At 35.9% G+C, this 26,276-nt stretch overlaps 4 protein-coding genes across 5 annotated transcripts; 3 read left to right on the top strand and 1 right to left on the bottom strand.

Moving 5' to 3' along the window:
- Positions 1-509: 509 nt before the first annotated feature.
- Positions 510-9,996, top strand: LOC117621504 (PX domain-containing protein EREX). 2 transcript variants are annotated; one of them, XM_034352028.1, is made up of 10 exons: positions 510-944; positions 2,611-2,721; positions 3,159-3,257; positions 4,267-4,353; positions 4,894-5,002; positions 5,099-5,877; positions 6,997-7,161; positions 7,254-7,496; positions 7,897-8,115; positions 9,411-9,996. In XM_034352028.1, exons 1-10 carry the CDS (start codon positions 672-674, stop codon positions 9,675-9,677), a joined length of 2,352 nt encoding a protein of 783 aa, XP_034207919.1. In that variant the 5' UTR covers positions 510-671; the 3' UTR covers positions 9,678-9,996. The 2 variants fall into 2 exon arrangements, with proteins under 2 accessions (XP_034207919.1, XP_034207920.1); XM_034352029.1 differs by having other exon boundaries at positions 832-944; positions 2,611-2,704; positions 3,167-3,257.
- A 916-nt stretch (positions 9,997-10,912) lies between these two features.
- LOC117622303 (LEAF RUST 10 DISEASE-RESISTANCE LOCUS RECEPTOR-LIKE PROTEIN KINASE-like 2.2) lies at positions 10,913-13,436 on the top strand. Its single transcript, XM_034352941.1, has 3 exons — positions 10,913-11,021; positions 11,100-11,206; positions 11,925-13,436. Exons 2-3 carry the CDS (start codon positions 11,116-11,118, stop codon positions 13,178-13,180), a joined length of 1,347 nt encoding a protein of 448 aa, XP_034208832.1. The 5' UTR covers positions 10,913-11,021; positions 11,100-11,115; the 3' UTR covers positions 13,181-13,436.
- Positions 13,437-13,778: 342 nt separating this feature from the next.
- LOC117622158 (signal recognition particle 54 kDa protein 2) lies at positions 13,779-19,905 on the bottom strand. Its single transcript, XM_034352732.1, has 9 exons — positions 19,284-19,905; positions 18,414-18,513; positions 17,966-18,119; positions 17,428-17,578; positions 17,184-17,332; positions 15,650-15,750; positions 15,403-15,560; positions 14,628-14,742; positions 13,779-14,470 (listed from the first exon to the last, which is right to left on the bottom strand). Exons 1-9 carry the CDS (start codon positions 19,512-19,514, stop codon positions 14,142-14,144), a joined length of 1,488 nt encoding a protein of 495 aa, XP_034208623.1. The 5' UTR covers positions 19,515-19,905; the 3' UTR covers positions 13,779-14,141.
- Positions 19,906-20,405: 500 nt separating this feature from the next.
- LOC117622896 lies at positions 20,406-24,862 on the top strand. The gene is made up of 3 exons (XM_034353696.1): positions 20,406-20,466; positions 23,562-23,923; positions 24,067-24,862. Exons 2-3 carry the CDS (start codon positions 23,564-23,566, stop codon positions 24,586-24,588), a joined length of 882 nt encoding a protein of 293 aa, XP_034209587.1. The 5' UTR covers positions 20,406-20,466; positions 23,562-23,563; the 3' UTR covers positions 24,589-24,862.
- The last annotated feature ends 1,414 nt before the right edge of the window (positions 24,863-26,276 follow it).

The following is a 26,276-nucleotide window of genomic DNA, read 5'->3' as shown; positions in this document are numbered from 1 at the left end:
AGGGGTCGGGTACACAGAGAAAGAGAGGAAGAGAAGAGAGGAGGGGAGGGGAAAGAAGTAATAATTTTCTAAACTTTTTTTTTCCTATTTGTTATATTTATTAAAATAAAATATTTTATTATTTTTTACACATGACATAAAACAGTGGGTCTTATTTATGCCACATCAACATTTTAACAGAACTTTTTGACAGAGTTAACAGTGGGGGTAAAGTGGAATACGAAACCACGGTTAAGGGGATTAAGTGGATCATTTTAACTTTGAGAGGGTAAAATAAGATTTAATCGAAATTTCATGGAGTACTACAGTAAATAAGCCTTATATTTATACTACCTTGGCAAGGTGACGCTAAAAATTCCTCAAATTTTACTTAAAAAATAACCAAAGTTTAAAAAGGCCTCCATTTTTCTCATAAACAAAATATTAAAAAGGCGTCTTCCTCTTTCGCAAAAAAAAAGAAAAAAAAAGAAAAAAAAAAAAGGCGTCTTCCTTATTAGTGTTTTTCTTTTTTTCTTTTCGTTATTTTGTTATGTCATCTTGTTTGATTGAAAGCCCAAAATTATTAGTTGAGAGAGATTTGGAGATCAAATCAAGTTCTTGTTGCAAATCGCAATCTACAAACAAGCCTTCAGAGTAAACATACAAGCACATACACAAACACCGAATCGAAAATGAATCTGTACGCGCACGACCTCTCTCTCATGGACTTCAACGACTTCAGCTTCTCCGATCCCTTTTCCGATTCCTTCTCCCGTCGCCGTACTCCTTTATATTCTGAGCCCGAATCTGCCCCTCGTCATAACGACAACGATGCTACTGATGCCAGGGGCAATTATGGCAATAAAAGCAGCATCCGGCGCAGTCGTAGCCCTCCCAAGTACCGCCACGACGGCACTTCACCTCTCCCTCTGGGCATGGACTGGAGCCCTCCTCCTCGCAAATGGGTACTCTATCTTTTCGGTTTTTGATTTTTATGTATTTTTTTTGTTTTGTTTATGCTTCTGTGGAAACCCAGTTATGAAGTTTTAAATTTTTTTATTTAGGGAATTATTGGCTTGGGTTGGATTTTGGTTAGTGGGTTTTGTGAATGTGTTGTTGGAGTTTTTGGTTCAATCTGTTGAATGTTTCAAATTTGATTAATTTCAAGCACTTGATTATGAAGTTAGGGTGACTGAAGCGGCGGTGATAAGCTATAGTCTATGTTGTAAGATATTACCGATCAAGTTAGTTATTTTGTTTCAGCTTTGAAGCTATAAAGAGGACATATGGCAGTTAGTAGTCTAAGCATCATGAAATTTGTTTATCGAAATATGACAGTATGGAGAGGAGGGGAGGGAAGAACATTTTGATCCATGCTGGTGATGGAGTGGAAAAGGTACTTTTGGACTTCTGAAAGCCCCAGAAGCATTAACTAGGAAAGACTGCGCACAATCAATGAGTATTTTGTCAATAGCTTTATAATGAGTGTAAATTATATGATATGGTTAGTTGGTCTGGGATGGAAGCTTGGGAGAAGAAGTTTTTGGGGGTAGAGCACATTGTTGGCGGAAAATTGGAAGACTGTTTTTGGACGGGGTAAACAGGAAAGGGTAAGGGGAGGATACAGTGGAGGAATTTCGAAGTCCATGCATCAATTATGAAAAGTATATACTATGCAATGAGAGTGAAAGAATTAGGAAGTTAAATTTTTTGCATAATCTCCAGAGGTAGGAGGAGGGGGAGAATCCTGTGAAGTACCTGTGGAGTGAATCTAGAACCTAAAGAGTTACAGGGATTTGATTGGAAGGACATTTCTTGGAATCTAAACAGTTGCAGATGTTTGTAAATGTGTGCACGAGAGAAGGAAGGAGCAGAGGATCAGCAAAATCATTGATGGGTGGGGGCAGGGAGTAGGGATAGAAATCCCCAGGAGAATAGAAAGATTCTTTTGACTGGGAAGGAGAATAGAAGATTGTATTGAAGGAAGTAATATGGTGGGATGTTGCATCATCTATGCACATTTGCACACTGGGAAAAAGAGGGTTATGGAACAGACAATATTGCAGGAATCCTATAAAGTTGATTGTGGCCTGCATGCATCTGAAATTTGAGATTGCAGAGATACTAGATATGATGTTGAGCTGTTATGTAGGATTTTGGTTGTTCACCAACAGAGAGATGAAAACAAGTATGATAAATGGTATTTAATTTTAGATAATTTTTTTTTCATTCTCACCAAGAAAAAACATGTTCTAGTATAAGTTTTGCTGCATGTATATGCTTCTAAGCTTGAGGTCCAAGTTTAAACATTATGGATTTCTTGAGTATAATAGTACCCAACATGACTAGAAATGATGGTGAATACTTGTGCATGGTAATTGCAAAAGTTTAGGGGTTAGCCCTCCCATGTCTTTATTTTTTTGGGGGTTAGTTGAATTCAGAGCTTCAACTGTGTAGTTGTTACAGTGAATTATGTCTCTGACATGACCAAGTATGTTGTAAGTTAATCAGTTTTGTCAGTATTTGACAGATTTGGCTTTGCAGGCACACAATGGTGCATTTTTTGGGTTTAAATTATTATGTTTCTTTGTCATTTTCCTTATAATAATCTATTTTGGGTTTTAAATGAAGGATGGGCGCGACTCTGTTTGGCCACATAACCCGCCTACAGGATGGAGTTACTGTGTCACTATTCCTTCTTGGATTTTCCTGCCCAAATCAAGAGGTTCAGATCCTGTGGTGGTATACTTTATGTGTATTTTTATTTTAATTAAATTTAGTTTTTACATATATACTTGTTTTCTGTTCTCATTTGCAACAGCATTATATAGAACGTAAAACTATTCAGCCTCGTTGTTGAGTACCTAAGTTTTTATTTTTTATTTTTTATTTATTTAAATTTTCTTGTGGGCTTACATTTTGTAATTCCCATTGTATTGTGTTTGACATACGAAAACCACTTTGATGGGGGTATCACTTTCATTTTAGTAATTATAATCCATGTCACTGCTATTATTATCTAATTTTTCAAAGTTTTGTAACAAAGAATTGCTGGAGATGTTAATGGAATGTTGGTTAGTTTTTTCAATTAGTTCTCTTGTAAAGTTGGATGCGCAATATTTTCTGGTAATTTTGTACCTTTTTTAGTTAACTTCCATTTTAACATTCATAGAGAACAGTTTTATAGGGTTCAAGTTGGTGTACAATCACGGGAAGGAATCACCACTACTCGGGGGATATTACGAAGATTTAGCGACTTTTTGAAACTATTTTCTGAAGTAAGTGACATTTCTGTTCATTTATGTAAGTCAGAACTCAGCAGTAAGTAAACAATGTCTATTTGTCAACCTCAAATATATGAAGTGCAAAGGAAGTACAAATGATTTATGATATTTAGGATTGGTAAGGCAAAATGGCGGGGAAATAGATGATTATGTAATATCCATTACTGAAACAAGCTGGATACAATGGAGACAAGCTTGTGATTTCTTATGTCATAAAAGAGTATTAAATAGTAAATATATAAAAGTGTAGTTCTATTGAATTGCTCTACTTGTTGTTCTTTACGGTTTCTTTTTTATAATATTATCGTTTGTGTTAAAAAAAAGTTCTATTGAATTATCACATGGCTAGTTATTTTCCATGGGACAAAATTTTGGGTATTAAAGGAAAACAAGAGGAAGAGCAAGACATCTATGTAGTGGAAATGAAAATTTCAATGATTGATTTAAGAAGGACAACTAAAAATCAACGTATTGGAGAAGGATTCTGAGTGGCACCTTTTAGTAATAAGGTAAATGACCAAAAGAGCGACGAAGACCAAGACTAAGATTACAAAACTAAATTATCTTTATTTTTTTTGGAGATATATGCATCCCACATGATTGGGACAAGGGGTAAGGATGATGACCTTCAAATGTGTCAATTTCTTATCTCTAATTGATATTTCACTTTCATCTTTAAAATATCTAGGTTTGACTTTCATTATTGCATACTTTATAAAAAATTATATGTTCAGTTCCAATATAACAAGTAGTTAACTTGAATAATAAACATTTTAACCCCTTTCACTAGGTATAGACAGCGGAGATCAACACTATGTCGAAGATGCATTAGCTATCCATTTTTAACCTAAGGGTTGAGATGCTATTACTGAACTTAGCTACTTTCTAATCGGAACACACAAGTTTATGCATATGCCTTTTGTGTTTTTGTTTATTGTAGATCTTAGCAATTTCATATTTTGTTGGACTGTTGAGCAATCTCATTGACTATTGTCTTCTGTAGCTTAAAAAGGCGTTCCCTATGAAAGATCTGCCTCCAGCTCCTCCAAAGGGGTTCCTGAGAATGAAAAGTCAAGCACAATTGGAAGAGGTGGGCTCTCTCTCTCTCTCTCTCTCTCTCTCTCTCTCGGTCTAAAGTAATGGTGCACCTCTTAGCTTTTTTATTTTCTTTGTAATTAGAAGCAAAATTTAATATAAGCCCTACTTGTTGAGAATGGTGTGATACATTTTGATAAAAATACTCATGGGGAACGCCTTTTTAAGCTACATAAATCCTCATGTCAAAGTTGAGAATCTTGAGATACATTTTGATAAAAGTACTTGTTGATTGGATCATTGATTTTCGTTGTCTGTTTGTAGTTAATTGCAGAGGTTACTTATTAAAATAGCCTAATGTCAGTTTGATTGTCGAAAAAGGATAGAATTTAGGGTTACTCAACACATTCATCAATCGTTATCGTCCCTCTTGCAATTTTTTTTTGGGCATGGTGAGGGTTTTTTTGTTTTGTTTTTGGTTAAAAAAGGAATTGCAGCACGGATGATCATGATTATTGAACATGCTTTTTTCATGTCTGCTTGATTTTTCTGAAGTGTTTATCCTCTCATTCTCAAATTAGTTTGTTTCTTGCAGCGAAGATGTTCTTTGGAGGATTGGATGGAAAAGCTATTATCAGACATTGATTTATCAAGAAATGTATTGGTTGCAACCTTTCTTGAGCTTGAAGCTGCTGCCAGGTCTTGTAGGTGTATCCTTGATGCATCTTGGAGATTAAATTCTATCATGTATTGAATACGTCCATCTGCTTATATTAGTTTTTGGTTGTCATGCTCTTCAGCATTCCAAGAAGTGAATCAGCAAGTTTCAGATGTAAACTCTTCAACTAGTGGTGCAGCTCCATCATTCCTGTTACAAGCTCATTCAGATCTTTCTGTGGTTGCTGCTAGTTCATCTATTACATCAGATTATGGTAATGATACTCCATATGATGAATCTGAGATTGGAACACCAAGGCATGGAGATGATAACCGTGCTAATCCTGGCATGGAGCATTCTACATCTGAACAGGACTTAATTGATTCAATGGCAACGTCTGTCAAGTTTGGCATATTTAACCGGACCTTTGTTCAGGCAAGCCTAGAAAGGCTCTCCAGGCGTCAATTTCCTGGCAGAAGTTATGCCAGTAGTACTGACAGGGACCGAGTAAGTGAGAACAACTCTGATGCCAGACCTCTTCGCATGGATGGAACAGAGTTCTTTTCGGAAATAGAGGATTGCAAGCGGGATGGCCATGCTCGAAGGCTGTCAACAGAGAGTTTTGGAAGTGACTTGAGTTCTGTGAGAGTTAGTGAAACATCTAACTTGGGAGTGGCCAATTTATTTGGTGATAGCTCCCTTGATCTTGCAGAAAGTTCTGAAGCTCCTAATACTTTTGCGAACTCAGATTTAAGGTTTTCAAGGGACTCACTTGTTGCTCTTCCACGCGATGAGCGGCATAAATTAAACAGGGTTCTTACTACAATGCAGCAGAGACTAGCCACAGCAAAAACTGACATTGAGGATCTTATTGCTAGATTGAATCAAGAAGGTGCTGTGAGACAATTCCTCACGACAAAGGTATAATTTTTTATATTTTATTCTGAAACAAAAAGACACAATTTTATTTTATAATAGAAACTGCACAGAAACATGACCGTTAATACGTGCTTGTTGCTACTATGGTACTGATTGACAATTAATTTATAACAGTCAATAAGTTCTTGTTGCTAATATGATATTGATTGACTTCATTTGGGATTGTAGTCTGCTTCTATTCCCAATTTCCCAGCCATTGGGTCCTCTATATTTAGATGGCCGGGGTTGGGTTTCCATTAGTTTCAGTTTTTCCTCTTTTTTTTTTCGAAAGACTTTTATAAGTATTTAAAATTCTTCGTTAATTATTGTTTTTCCATTTGGCAAGTACGCACTATTATTATTCTAGAGGATGTCATGTCTCAGCCATGCATCGAAGTAAGGAATAAAGTGCTGTAAATAAGTGAGTCTGTAACAGCAAAGCCAAACCTAAGTCAGATGCAAAGTCAAAGAATGCGTTAGCAGTTGTTAGTAGTCACAGAAGTGGCGGGGAAGAATGATTGATTCTTTATATAAATGATAATTCTTTATATAAATGATAGTTACTGTGTAATGGTTACAGATTGAATGAAATTGCAAAATTCAGTTTAGGCCTTCGGAGGGAAGATTATTACCTCCCTCAAAACTCAACTAGTTATAAAAAAAGTTTATTTGAATTGTAGCAGATCATTTTTTTGGGGCTTTTGTTGGACCGGATGAATGGTCTTGAATGTGTTTCTCACATCTGTTGTTTTGTGTTGTTTCTATGAAACAGGCTCAACACTGTATCAAATTTAATGCTTTTGTTTGGAAAAGTAGAATTTGTGACAGGACCTGTTCTTTTGATTGGTGATTTGTATTCAGAGTTGGGTATCTGCTTAAGATTTACCTTAAATACTGGTAATGTTTAGTTGGAGTAAAAATGTTTTTCCCCTCGTGATGTCTGAAAAGGGTGCACCAGATACCCAAGTGAATATGTGAGGACTTAGTAGTGTATTTTCATCTTTGCAACAAGGAGATTGACATTAATATTTCGAAGTCTTAGTTCAACTTCAATCCCCATAACTACTGGCTGTAATCTATTTCCCTAAAACGTTATTGCCTTACCGGAATTTTCTCTTGCAGGTCAAAGATCTGGAAGTGGAACTTGAAACTACCAGAGAGAATTGTAAAGAAAACATGCAGCAGACGGTGTTAACTGAAAAAGAAAGGTTTACCCAAATGCAGTGGGATATGGAGGAACTCCGAAGGAAGTGCTTGGACTTGGAATTACAATTAAAATCTGAGCAGGTTTGTTCCTTTTACTACATTTTTTTCTTCTTAGATTTCTCTGTCATTGAATATCAAGGGCCTTCTGTGGATGACATGCAAGAATATTCCAGGATGCAAAGGTGCATTCAGAGTCAGCAAAAATATCTATCATTCAGGAGAATGATATGTTGCTACAGGAGTTGGATGCCTCTAGGCTGCAACTTGAGAACTTGCAGAAATATCATGAAGAGTTTGAGGCGAAATCAAAGACAGATGTAAAGCTACTTGTTAAAGAGGTCAAATTTCTTCGGAATTCACAATCAGAATTGAAGCAGGAACTCAGTCGATTACTGAAAGAAAAGTTAGAAGTAGAGGTAATATTGTTTCTGCTTCATTTGATTTTTGTTGAGTCCCAAACTTAGAAATTTGAATGATATGTTTTGGTAAACCGTTATTGTTCTTCCTCATATGTGTGAAATTTCTTATGAACGGTAGTTTTCTTAGACTAGGAGACGTCCAACTGAATGGGATTCACAAAAGAACAAGGTAGCACTTCTAAAAAAAATGGAAAATTAACAAGGACGACACTTAGAGCACATGAATACATTAGCCAAGGCTTTTGGGCATTTGATGATAGGAGATAAGGGTGCTAAGCAGAATTTAGTGTTTCTGTATTCTTCTGGATTTTAGCAGTTTTGGTCATATTGTGCATTTTCTTTAAGGAAAATACAATTTAAAACCCTCTAAATATGTTGTTTCTTGTTTATCTTTCAGAGGATTCTTCAAAAGGAAAGGCGAAGAATAGAGGGCGCAAATACTGCTAATGCAAAGTTGTTGCATGAATGTGAAATTCTTCGCAATCGGCTTCAAGAGTGTAGTGTTAATTTCCTTGTTGAAGAGGAAGATAAACTCATTTTGGATACTTCATCCCCATCTGATGCTATAGATTTACTGACAACCTCTGACAATAGAATTGGTCTACTTCTTGCAGAGGTATGTTTGGCACCTTTAGTTCTTTTTGGGGTAATTACATTTTTGGTCTCTGGGGTTAGGGTCGAATTTAATTTTAGTCACTGAAATTTCAATTTTCTGATTTTGCTCACCGTATTTGCAGCTGTTAGCAAATGAGGTCAAATGTTTCAATTCCGTCAGTTTCATTAATTAAAAAATATTTTTTTAATATTAAATTATAAATAAATAAATAAAATAATTACTTTTTTTATAATTGTTTAATCCTCCACTTTCTGTGTCTTTACCCAACCCCTGGCAGCCATAACCACCCCACCTCAATCTCTTTACCCAACCTCTCAAATTCAATCTGCCATTGGAGTTTCATGATAATTCCCAGAAGCCACATCACCTTCTCTCTCCTCTATCTCTTCCCCCTCAACAGCCACCCACACCACCTCCCCCACCGCCTCACAGCCATCACTGCCCACCCCATCACCTCCCCTTCCCCACCTCCTCACGAAGGAGTATCGTTCATAATCAAAACCATGATAGATAATTGTAGAAGTATTAGGGTGTGCCATAGCAGATGCGGAAGAGCAAAACGCAGAAAATCTAGTCGAAAAGAGAGAGAGAGGGGGGTGGGTTCTGGATTGCATTGGAGTGGGTGTGGGTTTTGGGTTTGAACAAACCCAGTCGAAGAAAGAGAGAGGGGGAAGAGAGAGAGAGAGAGAGAGAGAGAGAGGAGGGGATGGGCACGTGGTTTTATTTATTTATTTATATATTTATATTAATATAATAATTTTTAAAATTTTAAATTAATGAAACTGACAGAATTGAAACATTTGACATAATTTGCTAACTGCTGCAAATACCGTGACCAAAATCGAAAAATTGAAATTTCGGTGACCAAAATTAAATTCGACCCTAACCACAGTGACCAAAAATGTAATTACCCCTAATTCTTTTTCTTGTCTGTTAACTCATTGAGTGACGTATATTAGTAATCTGTACTTATTAGACTGCAAGCCGGCTCATGAAAGTATACTTCTAAAAGTTGAAGGTGATGACTAGCTTTATTGGTCTCCTTATACAAGTGATCCAAGTATTATAAAATATGATGCTAGAAATGTTGATGAAATATGAGAAGCACCATGTGGTCCAACATGCGTGACTTTTACTGCTATATACCCATAGCAGTCAAATGCACATCAGGTCTTTTAGTCCATACATATCTAGAATATATGTGTTTACAAGAATGATATATTCTCTTTCCAATTGTTAGGGTCTTATTTGCTTATAATTTTGGTGTGACCAAATGCTTCACAAAATTGCAACAGGCACAGCTCCTGGCTCAGGACGTCGAAAATGCTGTTATGGCAGTAGACGAAGCTCACAACATCGCTGGCGGTGATAGGATGGCTGATGATGAGTTGAGGAAGATGCTTACAGATCAGTTTGTTGACAGCGCCAGATTAAGGATGCAGGTCAACTCAGTAATCCGTTGTGCTTTAAATGCCGATATAAAAGCTGAAGAAGATGATGATGATGATGGAGGAGATACATACTTAAGGAAAACTGTTCTAAGCAAATTCTTGGAAAAATGACATGTGAGTAATATTATTGTAGATCAATATACGAAATGCATACCCAAGTTTTCTAAATCCTTGTATATACAGGTAGAAGTTACCAACACATATGTTCTTTCTAGATTCTAACATATTATCATTCCTCAAGTCAAGCCTATCTCCGATTTCATTGTACAACAGGACACCCTACTTGTGGTTTACTTTCCACAATCCAATTCTTGCCATTTATTGGATAGTTATGAATAAACAATTTGTAAGAATGCGTTAGAAAAGGGTGGATGAAAATGTGTGCCACCCTCTTTTTATATATAATAAAAATACAATCTCCTTCAACAAAGTCAAAATATTGTAATATTACGAAAGATCGGGATCCTCTTTTTCTCTGTTAGGATTTGCTTGGCTTTCACTCCAAGCATGCCATGTCATTTAAAACTCATCCAAAAGCTAAAAGCGTGACACTGCACTCTTCTTCTCCTATTACAAAAGTATCAAACTTGCCACTCCATCAGTGTGAGACTTGTTTCCAATAAAGTAGAAAGAAATAGGGTTACTCATCGTCCAAGAAGTCATTAGGTTATTGGCTAAATGAATGCATTAGTATTATGATATGAAGTCAAGTCAATGAAATTGAAAGAAAATAATGAATAAGTTCATCCGAAAGGTAAAGGAGAAACAACAGTTGACTTCGGCAATATAATGGAAATTGCCAATCCACTCGTCCTTGACCTGAGGGGAGACGAGCAGCACCACAGAATCGGATCAGGCGGCCCACCTTGGCTGGTTTTGTCAATTATTCAGTATAAATGCCCACCCTAGTTAGGGCCGTATTAAATTACTAACGGACTAGCATTTGAGTGCTATTGTGTGTGTGCACACGCACCTACAACCCCATTTTTAACTTAGAGCGGTGCTATTTCCTCCAACCGTATTCCTATTTTCCTAGTCACCTTATTTTCTTCCCGGCTGCAACAACCTCATATACTGTTGCCATTTGCAATGCCTTTTCCTAAGAAAATAATTGTAAAAAGATAAATGAATGTTCTTAGACTATTTGAGTTGTGAGCGTGTGAGTGGGATTGGGGGGAATTTATATCATCATTGAAATTTCTATTTGCAACGTCGTCTTCATCTTTGACCAATTCAAGGTTTAAAAATTCTCTCTCATACCAGGCGTATTCAATTCATCCACATAGAGCACCGTCCAAACGAGTTTTGAATAGAAATTGGATACTTCCCTCTAATTTCCTCGCAAGTTATTATGAAAACCTGCTGGTTCAAACAAAATTTTGCAAACTGCAGAAGAAAGAAAATCTATATATATTTGTAAATCTGTTTGAAAAAGGAACAAACAAATAAGCAAAGGTCTCACTTATATCTTAGCTTTCTTTCTGTGTTCACTTCTATCAGCTTCATTTTCTGACATTTCATTCTACGCACCAGAGTTTAGCAGAAAAAAATGAGCTCTGTTGATAGTTTTGGAGGATCCTCAACGTCACCGGACAAAACCTTCAATTCCTCCATGGACAAGATCGTGGCTGCTTCTGTTGGTAATAAAGCTTCAACCCAGAGCAATACAACACATAATTGTTGCCTATGTAGCTAGCTAGCTATCCTTTTCATTTTTACAGTTTCCATTTTCAGAAAACTTGCAAGTGATGTTCTACTTTATATTTATGCTACAACAATCATGTTTTTTTTTCTTCTGCTTTTATGTTACGGCAAGCAAACATGCTTTCATTAATATGATTTATGACATTGACTGCCAAGCAGACAAAGCATGTTGTTAATTCAGAGGATATAATGAGTTCAAGTTGTACTAGAAAATCAAAGCACTTAAAATTATAATCAGGATATAATTCAGGGCATGTAATTAAGGCTTGAGAGAAGCACTTGATGAGTTAACGAAGGTATGAGGTAGCAAAATACGGGACTGACTGGTATAATATATATAAAATACGTACGTGTCGTAATGTTTCTTCTTAAAAACACCGTGAGAAATTCGGCCATTATATTAAAAAATTTATTAATTTTTTGTCATTTCTAGTCTGTCTTCAATAGTAGGTGAAAAAATAGGAATGAAATGCGTGAACAATATGTGTATTATTCATTAAAAAAATGTGTGCAAAAAACACATTTTTCTATATAACTGAGAAGTGTATGAAAAATTAAAATAATTGTTAAAAAATACGAACGTACACATATAACACCCAAATAAGTTTTATACAAATATGTTTATATGTTCTCAATTTTGTTTTTCCTTTTCAGTTTCTGGCGTGGTGTTTATCATTGCTGTTGCAGCCATTATATGCGCCATTATTAACTGCGCCAAGAAGGCAGGAAGTTTTCCAATCTCTGCTCGGATAGTCAGCAGCGTTGACAGCACCGGCAAGGACTCCAACCAAGTAGCAATAGATGTAAGAGCTGATCAGTTTCCGGTAAAAGTTGATTTTCCAACAACAATCAAAGGGTTTCTTAGCAACATGGCAAGAGAGAAGCCTATAGCTTTCTCACCTAAGCAAATTGCAGAGTTCACAAATAATTATAGCCCCGCCAACTTGTTGGGTTCAGGTGCTTTCGGAGTAGTATATAAAGGGCTTCTCGTCGATGGAGTGGAAGTGGCTGTCAAGGTCCTTACCAACAATAATAGTGCTAAGATAGTTGAAGAGCAGTTCATGGCGGAAGTTGGCACTTTGGGAAGAATTTGTCACATGAATTTGGTTAGACTTTATGGTTTCTGCTTCGACCCCGAATTGAAAGCACTTGTCTATGAGTACATGGAGAATGGATCCCTTGACAAGTTATTGTTCGACGAGAACAAACAAGTAGAATTGGAGAAGCTTCATGATATTGCAGTACAAATAGCACAAGGATTAGCTTATTTGCATGAGGGGTGTGGAAAAAGAATCATTCATTACGATATTAAGCCCGAAAATGTACTTCTTGATGAGAATTTGAATCCAAAGGTTGCAGATTTTGGCCTTGCAAAGCTTTGCAACAGGGGAAGTAGTCAAATGGTGTTAACCAACGTTAGAGGGACAGCAGGATATGCAGCTCCAGATGTATGGAAGCCTTATCCTGTGACTCACAAATGTGATGTGTACAGTTTTGGTATTGTTCTCTTTGAGATTGTTGGAAGGAGAAGACATCTTGATGTTAATGCAAACGAGTCAAGTGAATGGCTTCCAAAGTGGACATGGAACATGTATAACAAAAATGAATTGGCGGTGTTGGTGTCTCGTTGTGGGATTGAAGAGAAAGACAGGGAAAAAGCAGAGAGGATGTTTTTGGTAGCTTTGTTGTGCATTCAGAACTCACCAGAAGAAAGACCTCTCATGAGCAATGTGGTGAAGATGTTGGAGGGACATATGGTGATTCCTCCACCACCTTTTCCATTTGAACATGGACAATCTCCTCCACGAAATTTATCCCAACGTAGTGGAACAGATGAAGACTCGAATACTTCTGCATCAAGCACAAAGACTTCTGAAATAAATGAGATTGAGCTAGCTGCAGTTGAATAGGTAAAGAGATGGCTGTGTATCTCTCAGTCAAACTCAAAATTTCATATATTCATGTTGGTTTTTCGTACTTTGATGAAATGGTTTCATTTAGCAGTGTTGTAGACTAATGTATTTTAAATGAAAAATATGCATGCTCTCTGTTCTTTATTGTACAAGAAGATTCACCACAGAAACTACAGAATTCATGGCTGTTGTATCCTCAATTTGCTGTTGTACAAGAAAAGGTTGCCAAAGAAGTTAAATAGCTTTGAAGAAATACTATAATCCACGACTATTTTTGAGAATCTTCTTAGCAAAACGAGTCATGTAGCCAATCGCAATCGGTTGGGAGAGAAGATTAAGACTAACCAGGAATGCTCCAATTGGGATATGCTACCTAGGATTCAGGATTCTTACTATTTTATTCGTACTTTTCACATAAACAAACATGAATAATCACCTCAAGAAAGCGAAGCTATGTTGGGCGAGGCAAACTACAAAAAGTAATCAAATAGGTAGTTTTGGGGCGACAATATGCCAAAATACTCGATATTAAATATCCTCACAAAACTTTTTTTGCAAGCATGAAATCAAATTGGTAAATGGCTACAAAAAAAAATGAAGGGGGAACAAATCCTATGTGCTCTGTTTTAAACATTAAATGATGAAATTCACTTCATTGCCTACACTTCATTACAATTCTTTTGATCACCGATCATTTCTTTAACCAAATACATTGTATACAATAAGACTAAAAAAGAAATGCCGACCCTTCAGATCACAACTAAAGCAACTATCGATTAAAAACAAAACAAAATTACTGTTGGCCCCTTCGATAATAGGCTCTAGCAAAACACTTGGCAGGATCAACTGGCGGGCAGATATATGTTAGCCTCCCACAACCGCAAGCCTCTCTGGTTGACAAGGACAACCCTTACTTGCAAATAAACTTGAGATCACCACTGTAATTGTCATAAATATCTTACTTGTCCCCGCCTCCGAACATCCCCATCATGTCTTTACCAGAACCCATTTGCTTCATCAAGCTTTGTAAGCCACCCATGCCACCAATCTGCTTCAGCATCTGGGGAGGAAGGACTTTGCTCATATGCTGCGCATTCATATTTCGGGATAGTGCACTCATTTCACCCTTCTTTGGAATCTTAAGTCCTTTCATTTTGCTCCATATCTTGGCAAGGCGCTTGTATTCTTCAAACATCTCCATTACTTCTTTAATTTGACGACCAGAACCTCGTGCTATTCGCATTATACGTGACTCATTGATGAGTTTTGGATTTGAGCTATCCAACTCTGCAAGACAAGTTAAGCTACTCAGTTCAACATGACGAATTCAGTAGAACATGTGAGTTTCTTGTATTTTTTTTCCGCCAAAGGAACTAAACATCACAGTTATTGTTCAAACTACGCAGCTTAATACACAGAAACAAAAGGAATGGGCTTTACTTGCCTTCATTTGTCATCGAGTCCATCATGGTCATGTACCGCTTGATCTTCGCCTGGCTTTCCTTTTCACGACCTTTTGGCATTAATTCAGCACTGAATCCTGGAAGCATTGAGAAGACCTACATAAACCAAATAAATTCTTAGTCTGCAAGGATCCTCTCAAGTCTCAACTATAACATCCATGATTACGTACCCTAAAGCTTCTGCATGTGCGTGTGTGTACGAGAGAGAGAGAGAGAGAGAGAGAGAGAGAGAGAGAGAGAGAGAGAGCAAGACATACAGTTCATACATAATCATGAGTATGATTCTTACCTCTCCAATCTTCATGACATCAATAATATGGTTTCTTAAAATCCATTTACGACATTTTGGGGAGGGGAAGACCTCTTTTATAGAGGAGAGCTATAGCTACTGAGTCAGAGTAATAAGCAGCATTTGACAAAATGAAACAGCAAACTTGATTCGGAGAAAAGTTTGGGCATTTCTCAATTCTGGGGAAGCTGTAGGGAAGGGTCGAAGTTGGGTTTTAAGTGGTTTTTGCTAAAATTTAAATTTGGGGAAGAATTAGTGAAGCTACCATAAAACGTGAATGTTATCCCTAAACATGTGAACGTAATCTTTTCTTATCTACAATTAGCTTCAGTAGATCCAATCACACAAAGGTGCCACCTATTTAGTATTCAAACCTTGCACATCCTGTAAAACAGATGTATAGAAGAAGGGGCAAGAACATAAAAGAGGCACGTTCTAGATAAAGTTCAATAAAAGAGAATGATAACCTGGCTAATTGGACCCATTTTAAGTATGTTCTGAAACTGCTCATACATAATCCTTAATGTAAAGTTCCCTTCTGAAAGCTTTTGCAAGAGTTCTGGCTGTTGGTCCATAGGAACAACTTCATGGATCTTGTCCATAAATCCAGACCAGTCGCCCATGCCTGGTGGTAAAAACCATTGTCATTTAAACAGTTTAAAATATTCATTGCTAAGTACATCAAGAAAAGTCAAGACTGAAAAAGATAGTGACCTAAGAGACGGCTGACAAACGGTTTAACATCAAAAACTTCAAACTCGTCCATGTGCTCTCCTGTTCCAATAAATATAACAGGACTCTTTGTTGCTGCAACACTGCACACATATAATAAATGAAAATCTAGTTGTCAAACAGTCACTGAGATTAATGATCCAAGAATTACAATTTTGAATTTTCAACTGCTTTGATTGCAATGAGCAAGAAGTTTCTGTTACATAAATTAATCCATAATAAGTTAAGAATGAACTCTGGACCATGATTTTGCAAACAAGAAAACGGGAGAAGCGACCAATGCTTCTCTGTAAGTGCATACTCTAGAAACTCTAAAACACTATGTTCTGTTTTTCATACCACACCTTAGTAAGGACTAAAACTCTATGTCTTGTCTTTAGACATTATTTTATAGGCACACTATCAAATTTAGTTTTCTATGTTATTTCCATTGCTGGAAATCCCAGAAACCAAAGAGATACTTTCCTTCACTGTACCTATTCTTTGGTATTGAACACTAGACTAATGTTTGAAGTTAAAGTTCATGAAAATTTTGGAATAGCATTACAAGACTGAGAAGGCGGATTAGCAGAAAAAACACATATAATAATAAAAGGAAGATTTCAGATATGTCACCTGAACTTATACACGAGTTTCAATTGTCACCTCAGGAAAACAAAAGTGTTTTAAGAGAGATGCCACCTTGATTTTTCAATATTCCAAATGTGTCACCTGACGCTAACTCTGTCAAAAATTCTGCTAAAAAAAATGTTTCCTACTGCCCCAGCATTTTAGCCATCAAAGGAGTGCTTCACTTATCTTCCTAGCTGTGACTACTTACAGACCCAGGAGCGATTTCCTACTGTTGTCTAGCATTTCTTTTCCTTCCCATTAAAATCCAAGTTCTGCAGAAAATTTCCAGCCACCTCAAGAGTACAAATTCAGCAGTCTCACAGAGATCAAACCCCAAGATAAATATTTCTTATACAATACCATTCCTGAACCATTTTACTTCAAATCCCATCCTTAGGAAAACATTGAGCTGATTATTAGGGGACTAACCACTGATTGGTACATATGGTAGGTGTTGTGCAACGTAAGCTTGGTACTACCAATAGTGTTTCACAGTGAGAACTTTGGGTTAGCAAAGAATGTACTGCAATTAGAGATTTAGGTATACAGGGTAAATATATAATTTGGATGTTCGGGGTTGGAACATAATATGGATGTCAATGCGGTTTGGCTTACCTACGTGAGGTGGATGTACAATGAGAGGTTTTGAAGATTTGAGTGAGACAAGAGGTTATAGTTTTTAATTATTTGTTATATTTCAATTTTGCAAACTGTTTCAAAAATTTATAACTATAGCAAACTTTTCCCATGAATTGCACAGGTTGAAAACTAGCCTATGAACAAAAACCAAGTACTAAGTTTCCAGAGTAATCTTAATGGACCATCTTCTTATGAGCTATATCAATGCTTAGATCAAACTAAAAATTATTAAATTACACATTGCAATATTTGCAGCAAAACTTACGCACTAAGAGCACCACCTCCCTTTGCATGGCCATCCATTTTTGTAACAATAACAGCTCCAACTGAAACACTTTGCCTAAAGGCTTGAGCTTGATCAAATGCAGCCTGACCAATACTGCTATCCATAACAAATATAACAAGATCCGGTTTCTGGAATATGAGAGAAAGTATATTAAGAGAATGATATTATCAAACAAATGAAATCATCTGTAAGTTTAAATAGTATGAAATTCCAGAACAAATACCGTTGCTTCAGAAACTTGACGCATTTCTTCAAAAAGGGCAGCTTCTTGTTTGTGACGCCCACTAGTATCAACAATTATAAGATCGCAACTCTCCTTTTTGAACGTTTCCACACCTTCAACTGCAATTTTCACAGGGTCCGACTCCATATAGCTGCAGGGGAAAATACCAAAAATCACTTGAATGCTAAAGGCATCAAATTCTGAGAAGAAAAACATAAAGGTAGTATAGAAATAAAGATGGATATGCAAGAGGACACCACAGATGGCTGCCTGTTATGACCACCATCTTTTTCCTAACTCCAAAAACATCAAACCGTGATCCATACCAGTGGAGTATGACACCAAACTATAGCCACTACGATACTAATCTAAATACTACCTTCCTCTTTCCTTCACTTCCCCTATTTAAAAAATAACTAATATCTAGAATTGAGATGTTTACATAAAGAAAAGAAAAATTCAACATTCTCAAACTTCACAACTCTTTTGGGCTTGTAATTGTTAAAAGAAAGAAACCAGTAGAAAGAAAAAAGAGTACCTTCCATAAAATGGAATCTTAGCCTTAGTGGCATTCTGCTTCAACTGATCAAATGCACCAGCTCGAAATGTATCTGCGCACACTAGGGCAGGTTTCCAACCTTTTTTCTGATAATAATATGCATATTTTGTACACGTGGTGGTTTTTCCAGACCCTGCATGTTTTAAGAAAATTAGATGAATTGATTAAACATGTAATGTAAATGGAATAGATAAATCCAATTGAAAACCAACACAAAATAAGATATAAATACAGCATATTTCAGCTAAAAGTACATTTTAAAGTCCAAGAAACTTCTAATCATTAAATCTCTTCCAGATAGTTATTTCAATTGGAACTTGATAACTAAAATTGTTGCATATAAGAACTGTGAAATAATCCAATCAAGAATCAACTTTCTAACCAAAATAAAATAAAATTCCAACCAGTGTGAAATTAGTGAGCATACCTTGTAAACCAACAAACATGACAACACTTGGTTTCCCCTTCTTGGGAGTGAAAGACGGTTTCCCTGGATCCAGCATTTTGCAAAGTTCGTTAAATATAGCCTATACAAAAAGAAACACTTCATTAGAAAACACAGAAAATGAAGAGAATAAAAAAATTAAATAGATCATCGAGCATCAACATATGAAATTTGCTGCAAACTGAATAAAAAAAAAAAAAAAAGGGATGGGGGAGGGGGGTGAGGGAAGCCGGGGTTCAATGAACAGCAAAGAAAGAATCCCCCACAGTAAAATGAGTGCTTAACATAAAGGTTTCCATGAAAATATATCCAAAAACCCAGCTGTTGGAAGTGTACGTATCTGCATCTTCTAGTCAATTTAAAACCGTTTACCATTCTAACGAGTCTAAAAACAAACATTAATTTTTTTTTTTTAAAGCAAACCTTGATGCACACGTTGTAGGCTACACATGATAAACAATTGAACATCTCCTTGATATTTATTGCTATTTTCTTGAGAAAAGTTAAATTAAGCTAAACCTTAGGGTGAACTTGTTTATGTCTGTATGTCTAATTAAATTAAGCTAAACCTTAGGGTGAAATTGTTTATGTCTGTATGTCTAAAGTTCTCAATGCATCGAATTGCCAAGTTTTTATTCCATTACTAGACAAGCTTGCAAATGCTACTAACCCAAACTTTCCTAAAATGCATGATTTTGATAAGCTCAATATAAGATAAAAAAACTAAGCTCCAAATTCAATACCAACTTAATAACATCCAAAAACACCAAATTTATTCTAAACGCTCGTCATCAATCAACCAACTACAACATAAAAATGAACAAAAGCTTGAGAGTGTATGAAAACTTTTACTTGCTGAATAATCTTGCGCTTGTTGTGACCAGCAGCGAGATCATCCAAATTGACAATCTTTTTTATATTGGTCTGCATGTCACGGACAAGCTTGAATTGAACATCGGATTGGAGCAAAGCCCGAGTGATCTCGTTGAGGCACTCGTTCAGGACCTTCTCGTCGATCACGGTCGCATTGCTCATCTGCTGGAGAGCACGTGAAATGCTCCCCCCCAATTGCGCCAACACCATCTTGGCTGATTAAAGGAGAAGAACTTGATGGGTTTGGTTGAGAATTTGGGAATTGATTGCGAATTCTGGGATTGGGTTTAAAGGAAATTTGGGGCTAGGGTTTGGGTGAAAATCAGGGGTAGGGTTTGGGAGAAATCAGAAATAAACTGATGTCTCCTCTTCTCGATATGTGATTAACCTGACTTTGAAGAAACAGTAATAATAGAAGAACTCTCCCGGCCAAGATTGAATTGGGTTCTTTTTACACAAAATGGTACCTAATCTTTGTCCAAATTTCATTTTGGTCTCTAGATTTTTTTATTTTTTTTTTTGGTCTTGCTCCATAGACCTTATTTGGGGTGTGCAAAAACAACCATACAAACCAAATCAATCCTACCCCTAGAGGAGTTAGTTGGATTGGCCCATACCATTGATATGCTTTCAAATGGTCCTGGGTTAAAGTCCTATGATACTCATATTTGTGGGTTTCCTTCCCCCCTCCAAACTTTTGCTTTAAAATAAATTTAAAATTAAAATTAAGAAAAGAAAAACCAAATCAATCTTAGCATTTGTATTCGGTTAAACTTTAGACCATCTTAGAGGGCCAAATTAAAGTCTCCTATTGTGGAATTAGGAAGCAAGCTATGATGTTGTTGTCTTTTGTAAATGTTGTAAATGTATATAAGGGCATGTTTGGTATGGCTCACTAAATGGGACTGTGCTATATTGGACCTGAAGCCCATGTTTGGTTAGCAAGGGGACTAACTTAAATGGGATAGTAGAGTCCAACAATTAAAAAAACGCTTCCTTCGGTCTCCTTATACAGCGAAGCTCAAAATGGGTTCGCAAAATAAGCCCTCGCTATATTGAACATGCCCGACTCTGCGACTCCTTCTCTGGGACTTCATCTCTGCGACTCCTTCTCTACGACTCCGTCTCTGCGACTCAACCTCTTCTTCGAATCTTGACGCAGGCAAGTTTTTCTGGTCTTTCCCTTTGGATACCTCTCTTATTCCTTCTTCCATCTCTTGATTGTGACTGTCTCCTCAACAGTTTTGATTGTTCTCTGAGAATCTCTCCTTCCTTTTCTCTGTTATTTTCTTCTTCTCTTCTCTAATTTTCGTAGAATCTGTAGTGACATATGTATACATGATGTTAATTGGCAATTAATTTGCAATTGGGTATTTCAGAAAACCTAGAAATTCAGAAGTAAAGTAGACTTTTGGCATGAATCTTGAGTTTATTGAACTTACTGTTTCAGTTTGTATATGTCATTTAAAAGAGCAATTTATCGCATATGACCTGTTTTTTCAATTTTAATTATTATTGGGCATCAATATTTGAAGTGTATATGTCATTTGACAGAGCAATTTGCATCCTGCATGAATATCACTTTACGAGCAATTAGCAATCTCTCTGCCATGATTTGTGTTGATCATATTCGTTGCGTTGGCAAGTTGAACATGGTTAGATTCAGCTTTTTCATAGTTAAAATATTTGGAAATAAAAAGGTCAAAAAAGGCCAAGTACTTCAGAAATTCTGCATCTGTTTTCTGCAGGCCTGTGTGTTGTTTGTGTAGTGATGATGATTTCTTGACTTCTTGTGATGTGTGTTGTGACTTCACGTGTATTTTTAATTGCTTGTAATAAGCTTAAAAGTACACTTAGTTTATCAGTTCTTTTTCCCCCTTGATTAGTACACGGTCAGTTATTTAATTAAAATGAAAAGAGCATCATCATCATGTCATTGTTGTTATATATACATATGCAGATAAATACACAAACACAATTACACAAATTGCTCTTTGCTGCGCATCTCACTTCCAAACCAACCCCACGCAGAAGCAACAATGAAAGATTTAAAACAAAGTCCATTTATATTTCAAACATCATAGCAGAAAACACTATACAGTTTTTGGTTGATACAGAATATGCTCATATAACTTCTATTTGAATCTTTCAATATGCTTTTGGTTTTACAGTTTTTGGTTGATACAGAATATGCTCATATAACTGCTATTTGAATCTTTCAATATGCTTTTGGTTTTACAGTTTTTGGTTGATACATAATATGCTTTTGGTTTTACAGTTTTTGGTTGGAGAGAATCTTTCAATATGCTTTTGGTGTTAATCAGCAACAGCATCTTTTGGCCAAAAGTGAAATAATCCTAGAACTTTTTTCTTCATATTTGTTGTGGTATTAGGCACACATTGGTTGATAATTTTTGGTCTATGGGGTGAATTTTCCATACTTTGCGAATGGTATTAATTATGGCTTTGCATTAATTAAACTGTTTCTATTTGCATATATGAAACTTTTTGTGTTCAATTTGGGGTTATTTTACTTTCAGTAGGATTGGTTAAGTGGAATAATTCTTTTCTTTTTGGATTAATAGATATGGATCAAAGACGAATGTTGTTGTTATTATTGTTGGAGATGTGGCATTTAGAGACCATGTGTGCTTGCACGATTCTTGTGCTTATGATGCTAAAAAATATGAGAAGAAATCGAAGACTTTTAGAAAGACGTTCCCTCAATAACCGTTCGTTTGTTAGACATGAGAATCGATTACGTTATTTGAACAGTATATTAGGCAATGATAGAGAATGTGTGAGTGAACTAAGAATGGATTTAAAGACATTTGGTTTATTATGTGATTTGCTTCGCACGGATGGAAGGTTAAAGAATGACGGTTTGGTGACTGTGGAGGAGCAAGTATGTATGTTCTTGCATATCCTTGCTCATCATGTTAAGAATCGTACTATTAGAAATAGATTTGTTCGATCAGGAGAGACTATTAGTAGGTACTTCAATTCCGTGTTACAAGGCATTTTAAGATTACAAGGTAGCCTATTGAGAGTACCGGAACCTGTAGGTGATAACTGCACAGATCATAGATGGAAATGGTTTAAGGTATGTTTATTATACTTTGGCTTTTTTTTCTATGATCTGTGCAGCATATAAACTTAATGAAAGTTTACCCTTTTTTTTTTTTTTTCCTAATAGAATTGCTTGGGAGCACTAGATGGAACATACATTAAAGTGCGAGTAGCTGAAACCGAAAAACCGAGATATCGGACTAGAAAGGGAGAAATTGCAACAAATGTGTTGGCCGTTTGCTCACGTGATATGCAATTCATATTTGTGTTGCCGGGTTGGGAGGGATCCGCATCCGACTCTAGAGTCCTTCGAGATGCCATAACTAGGCCTAATGGATTAAGAGTTCCTACCGGTAAGGCCATTAGCTAGTGTCCACTTTATAAATAATTAATAAGTTTATACAATTACCACACAATAATAGGAATTGACTTCTTTTATTTTTAATTTTTGGTTATTAGGTTATTATTACCTTGTAGATGGTGGGTACACAAATGGTGAGGGATTTCTCGCACCATATAGAGGAACACGGTATCATCTATCGGAATGGAGAGAAGGAAATACACCTGTAAATCATCAAGAATATTTTAATATGAAGCATGCTAAAGCAAGAAACGTAATAGAACGTTGCTTTGGGTTGCTAAAAGCTAGATGGGGCATACTAAGGAGTCCATCTTTTTATCCAATAAAGACACAATGTCGAATAATTACGGCTTGTTGTCTTTTACATAATCTCATTAGGAGGGAGATGTCTAGAGATCCACTAGAGTATGAAATAAATGAAATTGAAGAGACGGAAAATGTGATAGAAGGTGATATGGTTGGCACCATTGGAGCATCGGATGAATGGACTACTTGGAGGAATGACTTGGCGTTCCAAATGTATAATGAGTGGCAAGGAAATGCGAATAACTAGCCAACTCTTGTTATTTATGTTTGAGTTCTTAAGGTGTTTTCTTTTTTATGTGATTGTAATTTGTATTTGAGGCATGATAATTTGGCCTTAACAATGTATTGATTGTGGTATTAAAGAAAATTTATCAATTGGTTTGCTGATTTTATTTTTCATTTTGTTTTTAAGGTTATGTGATGTACTAAAGAAGAATCATGCCTTGAAATAAAGTTATGTTTTCTTTGCAAATTCCAATGATTGATTATGGTATTATTTTATTTGTGTTGATTATTCTTAGGGATGGAAAGTGAAGGTAACAGTCAAAACTTTGAACAAGGAAAGAAAGGAACTAGGCGGTCATGGTCCAAGTTTGAAGAAGATTCGTTTTTGACCGTGCTAGATGATTTTGTGGCTGCAGGCCAACGCTGTGAGACTGGTAGTTTCAAATCAGGTACTATGGTCCAAATGGAGAAGGCTTTGAATATTAAATGTCCTGATTCGGGGCTAAAGGCATGCCCTCATATTGAATCCAAATTGAAGAAGTGGAAAAAACAATATAGCATAGTCTATGACATGATAAACACAAGTGGATTTGCTTGGAATGATATAAAAAAGTGTGTTGAGGTTGACAGTAATGATGCATGGGAAACTTATGTGCAGGTACATGATTATATATTTTTGCTATTTTGCTTACATTATGATGTCAAGTGGGTTTGATGAGTGTGGATTTTAAACTTTCTTTTGTTATTATTATTTCTTTAACATATTGAAAATAAGCTAAGTGGTGCCTTGTTTTATCATAGCACCACAAGGAAGCAGCCGAATGGAGGAGCAAACCATTTCCTTTGTTTGATAGACTTTCTAATATCTTCGGAAAGGATCGTGCTAACGGACAAAGAGCTGAAGCCCCCGCTGACATGATGGAAGAGCAAAGCAATAATGATGTTAATGCTAGTGATAATTGTGTCCAGGAAGATGCATCTCCTATGTCTTTAAACATAGAAGGAAGCCAATCTATGAACAGTCAAAATAAGAGGAAAAGAGCTACAAGCTCAAGTGATGAAGAGAAGATTGTGACTGTATTGGAGAAATTGTTTGAAGCTTCTGGGAAAAGGATGCAAATGGTGACTGAGGCTATAATAAAAGGTAATGAAGATCGATCTGATATTGCCAAAGAACTCAAGAGAATGGGATTTTCTCCTTTAGATCAAATTACAGCACTAAAACTCATTTTGGAGAAGCCACAAAACATATCTATATTCATGTCTTTGGATGATGATATCAAGAAAGTGTTTGTTGAGCAGTTGCTTAGTGACAATGCTTGAGGACATGGCCTAGCTAAGTTTGATGCATCTATCTTTTTGGAAACACCACAAATGATGGATTGATAAGATTGGCTTCATTTTGGAAACACCACAAATTGTATAATATTTTGCTAGCATTAAAGCCATATGGTTCATGGTTGTGGGGCTTATTAGTTTCATTTTGAAATTGTGGATGTTTATTTGTATGTATTAATGGTAGAATTGTGTGTAGCGAACTAAACCTCTAATTTCTGAGTCATGTAGATGACTTTGGCATATATGAAAAATATCTAACTTTTGCATATATGAAATGTACATGTGAATTTGGTTTGGAGGAAAAGAAATGTATATTGTCAATTTGGTAATTCTAATAACCAAAAAACTTACATTTAATTATTTAAAAATTATTATTTTTAAATATAAAATAATTATTGTTAGTCCCACATGCACGTATTTTTTTAGATGTCCGTCTGCCACTATTTATCCTTGTATTTTTCTAGATGTCCATCTCTACGGTTTACATACAAAAGTGTGGGTATTACGCACAATTAATTGAATAAGAATCCCCCTATCTCCTAAAGTTTATTTGACTAGCCTCACTGCACGTGCTTTGGAGCGTGGGAGGGGTTTTTTTTATAATCACGCACGTTACGCTCAACTTACAAAGTTTCATTTGAATTTTTTTGCAATTGTATTTTGCTAGATGCCTATAGCAACAATTTTAATTTTTTATCGCCCTTATTTTTCTAGATGCCCGTCTCAATAGTTTACATGTGATAAAAGGAGAAAAAAAAGAAGAAATTGTTGAGATGGGCATCTAGAAAAATAAGGGCGATAAAAAAATTTAAATTGTTGAGATGGGCATCTAGAAAAATAAGGGCGATAAAAAATTAAAATTGTTGATATAGGCATCTAGTAAAATACAATTGCAAAAAAATTAAAATGAAACTTTGTAAGTCGCGTGTAGCTTGCATGATTAAAAAAAAGCCTATTTCATACGTGCAGATAGGCTAGTATTTTGTTATGAGGAAAATGGAGGCCTTTTTTTTTTTTTTTTTTTTTAAGGGAATAAATTAAGGGCTTTTTAAACTTTGGTTATTTCTTTAAGTAAAATTTGATTAATTTTTAGCGATTGTATCACCTCGCCATGTAGTATAAATATAAGCATTCACTCATGTTATAATTTGAGAGGTTATAACTATAAGCTCGTCATTCACTCATATTATATGAGTGTTGTTATTCCACCCACCTATCTTATTTCCTTACTCACCTTACCTTTAAAATTTTAAAAATATATTTATTCATTTGTAAAATGACTTACTTAGAAGATAAAAAACGCACATATTCTCTCCCTCATCCCAATCAAACCCCCACTCCTCCCTTCTCTCTCATCTCGACCAAACCCAAACCAAAATTCCAATAAAGCTTCAAATTTCCAACTGGGTTCAATCCAATTCCATCATATTTCTCCTTAGTTTTTGAACCCAAAGGCACAAGCTTTATGTTTCATTTGTTTAGTTTGCTCATTGTCTTCTTTCTAATTCTGGCATTTCTCTCCATTATTGTTTTACCATAACCCATTTCATTAAAACACAAGCAATCCATCACACCGAAATCAAAATCCAACAAAGCTTCAGAATTTCCAACTAGGTCCAATCAAAGCCTCGAAACCTCCAAATCCAAAATTCACCAAAAAAATCATCATGAAT

The sequence above is a fragment of the Prunus dulcis genome, chromosome 3 (assembly GCF_902201215.1).
Source record: "Prunus dulcis chromosome 3, ALMONDv2, whole genome shotgun sequence".
Lineage (NCBI taxonomy): Eukaryota > Viridiplantae > Streptophyta > Magnoliopsida > Rosales > Rosaceae > Prunus > Prunus dulcis.
This window is presented reverse-complemented; position numbering and strand designations above follow the sequence as displayed.

What these genes read in the sequence shown, in the direction of transcription:
- LOC117621504 (XM_034352028.1), top strand. Translation starts at nt 672, where the DNA reads ATGAATCTGTACGCGCACGACCTCTCTCTCATGGACTTCAACGACTTC. An exon ending in TGAAGCTGCTGCCAGGTCTT is followed by an intron (nt 5,003 to 5,098) that starts GTAGGTGTATCC and finishes CATGCTCTTCAG; the next exon opens with CATTCCAAGAAGTGAATCAG. An exon ending in AAGAAAAGTTAGAAGTAGAG is followed by an intron (nt 7,497 to 7,896) that starts GTAATATTGTTT and finishes TTTATCTTTCAG; the next exon opens with AGGATTCTTCAAAAGGAAAG.
- LOC117622303 (XM_034352941.1), top strand. Translation starts at nt 11,116, where the DNA reads ATGAGCTCTGTTGATAGTTTTGGAGGATCCTCAACGTCACCGGACAAA. An exon ending in GATCGTGGCTGCTTCTGTTG is followed by an intron (nt 11,207 to 11,924) that starts GTAATAAAGCTT and finishes TTTCCTTTTCAG; the next exon opens with TTTCTGGCGTGGTGTTTATC.
- LOC117622158 (XM_034352732.1), bottom strand. Translation starts at nt 19,514, where the DNA reads ATGGTGTTGGCGCAATTGGGGGGGAGCATTTCACGTGCTCTCCAGCAG. An exon ending in GTCAAGTTTCTGAAGCAACG is followed by an intron (nt 17,333 to 17,427) that starts GTATTTGTTCTG and finishes CTCATATTCCAG; the next exon opens with AAACCGGATCTTGTTATATT. An exon ending in AAATGGGTCCAATTAGCCAG is followed by an intron (nt 14,743 to 15,402) that starts GTTATCATTCTC and finishes TGGTTTATGTAG; the next exon opens with GTCTTCTCAATGCTTCCAGG.
- LOC117622896 (XM_034353696.1), top strand. Translation starts at nt 23,564, where the DNA reads ATGGAAAGTGAAGGTAACAGTCAAAACTTTGAACAAGGAAAGAAAGGA. An exon ending in CATGGGAAACTTATGTGCAG is followed by an intron (nt 23,924 to 24,066) that starts GTACATGATTAT and finishes GTTTTATCATAG; the next exon opens with CACCACAAGGAAGCAGCCGA.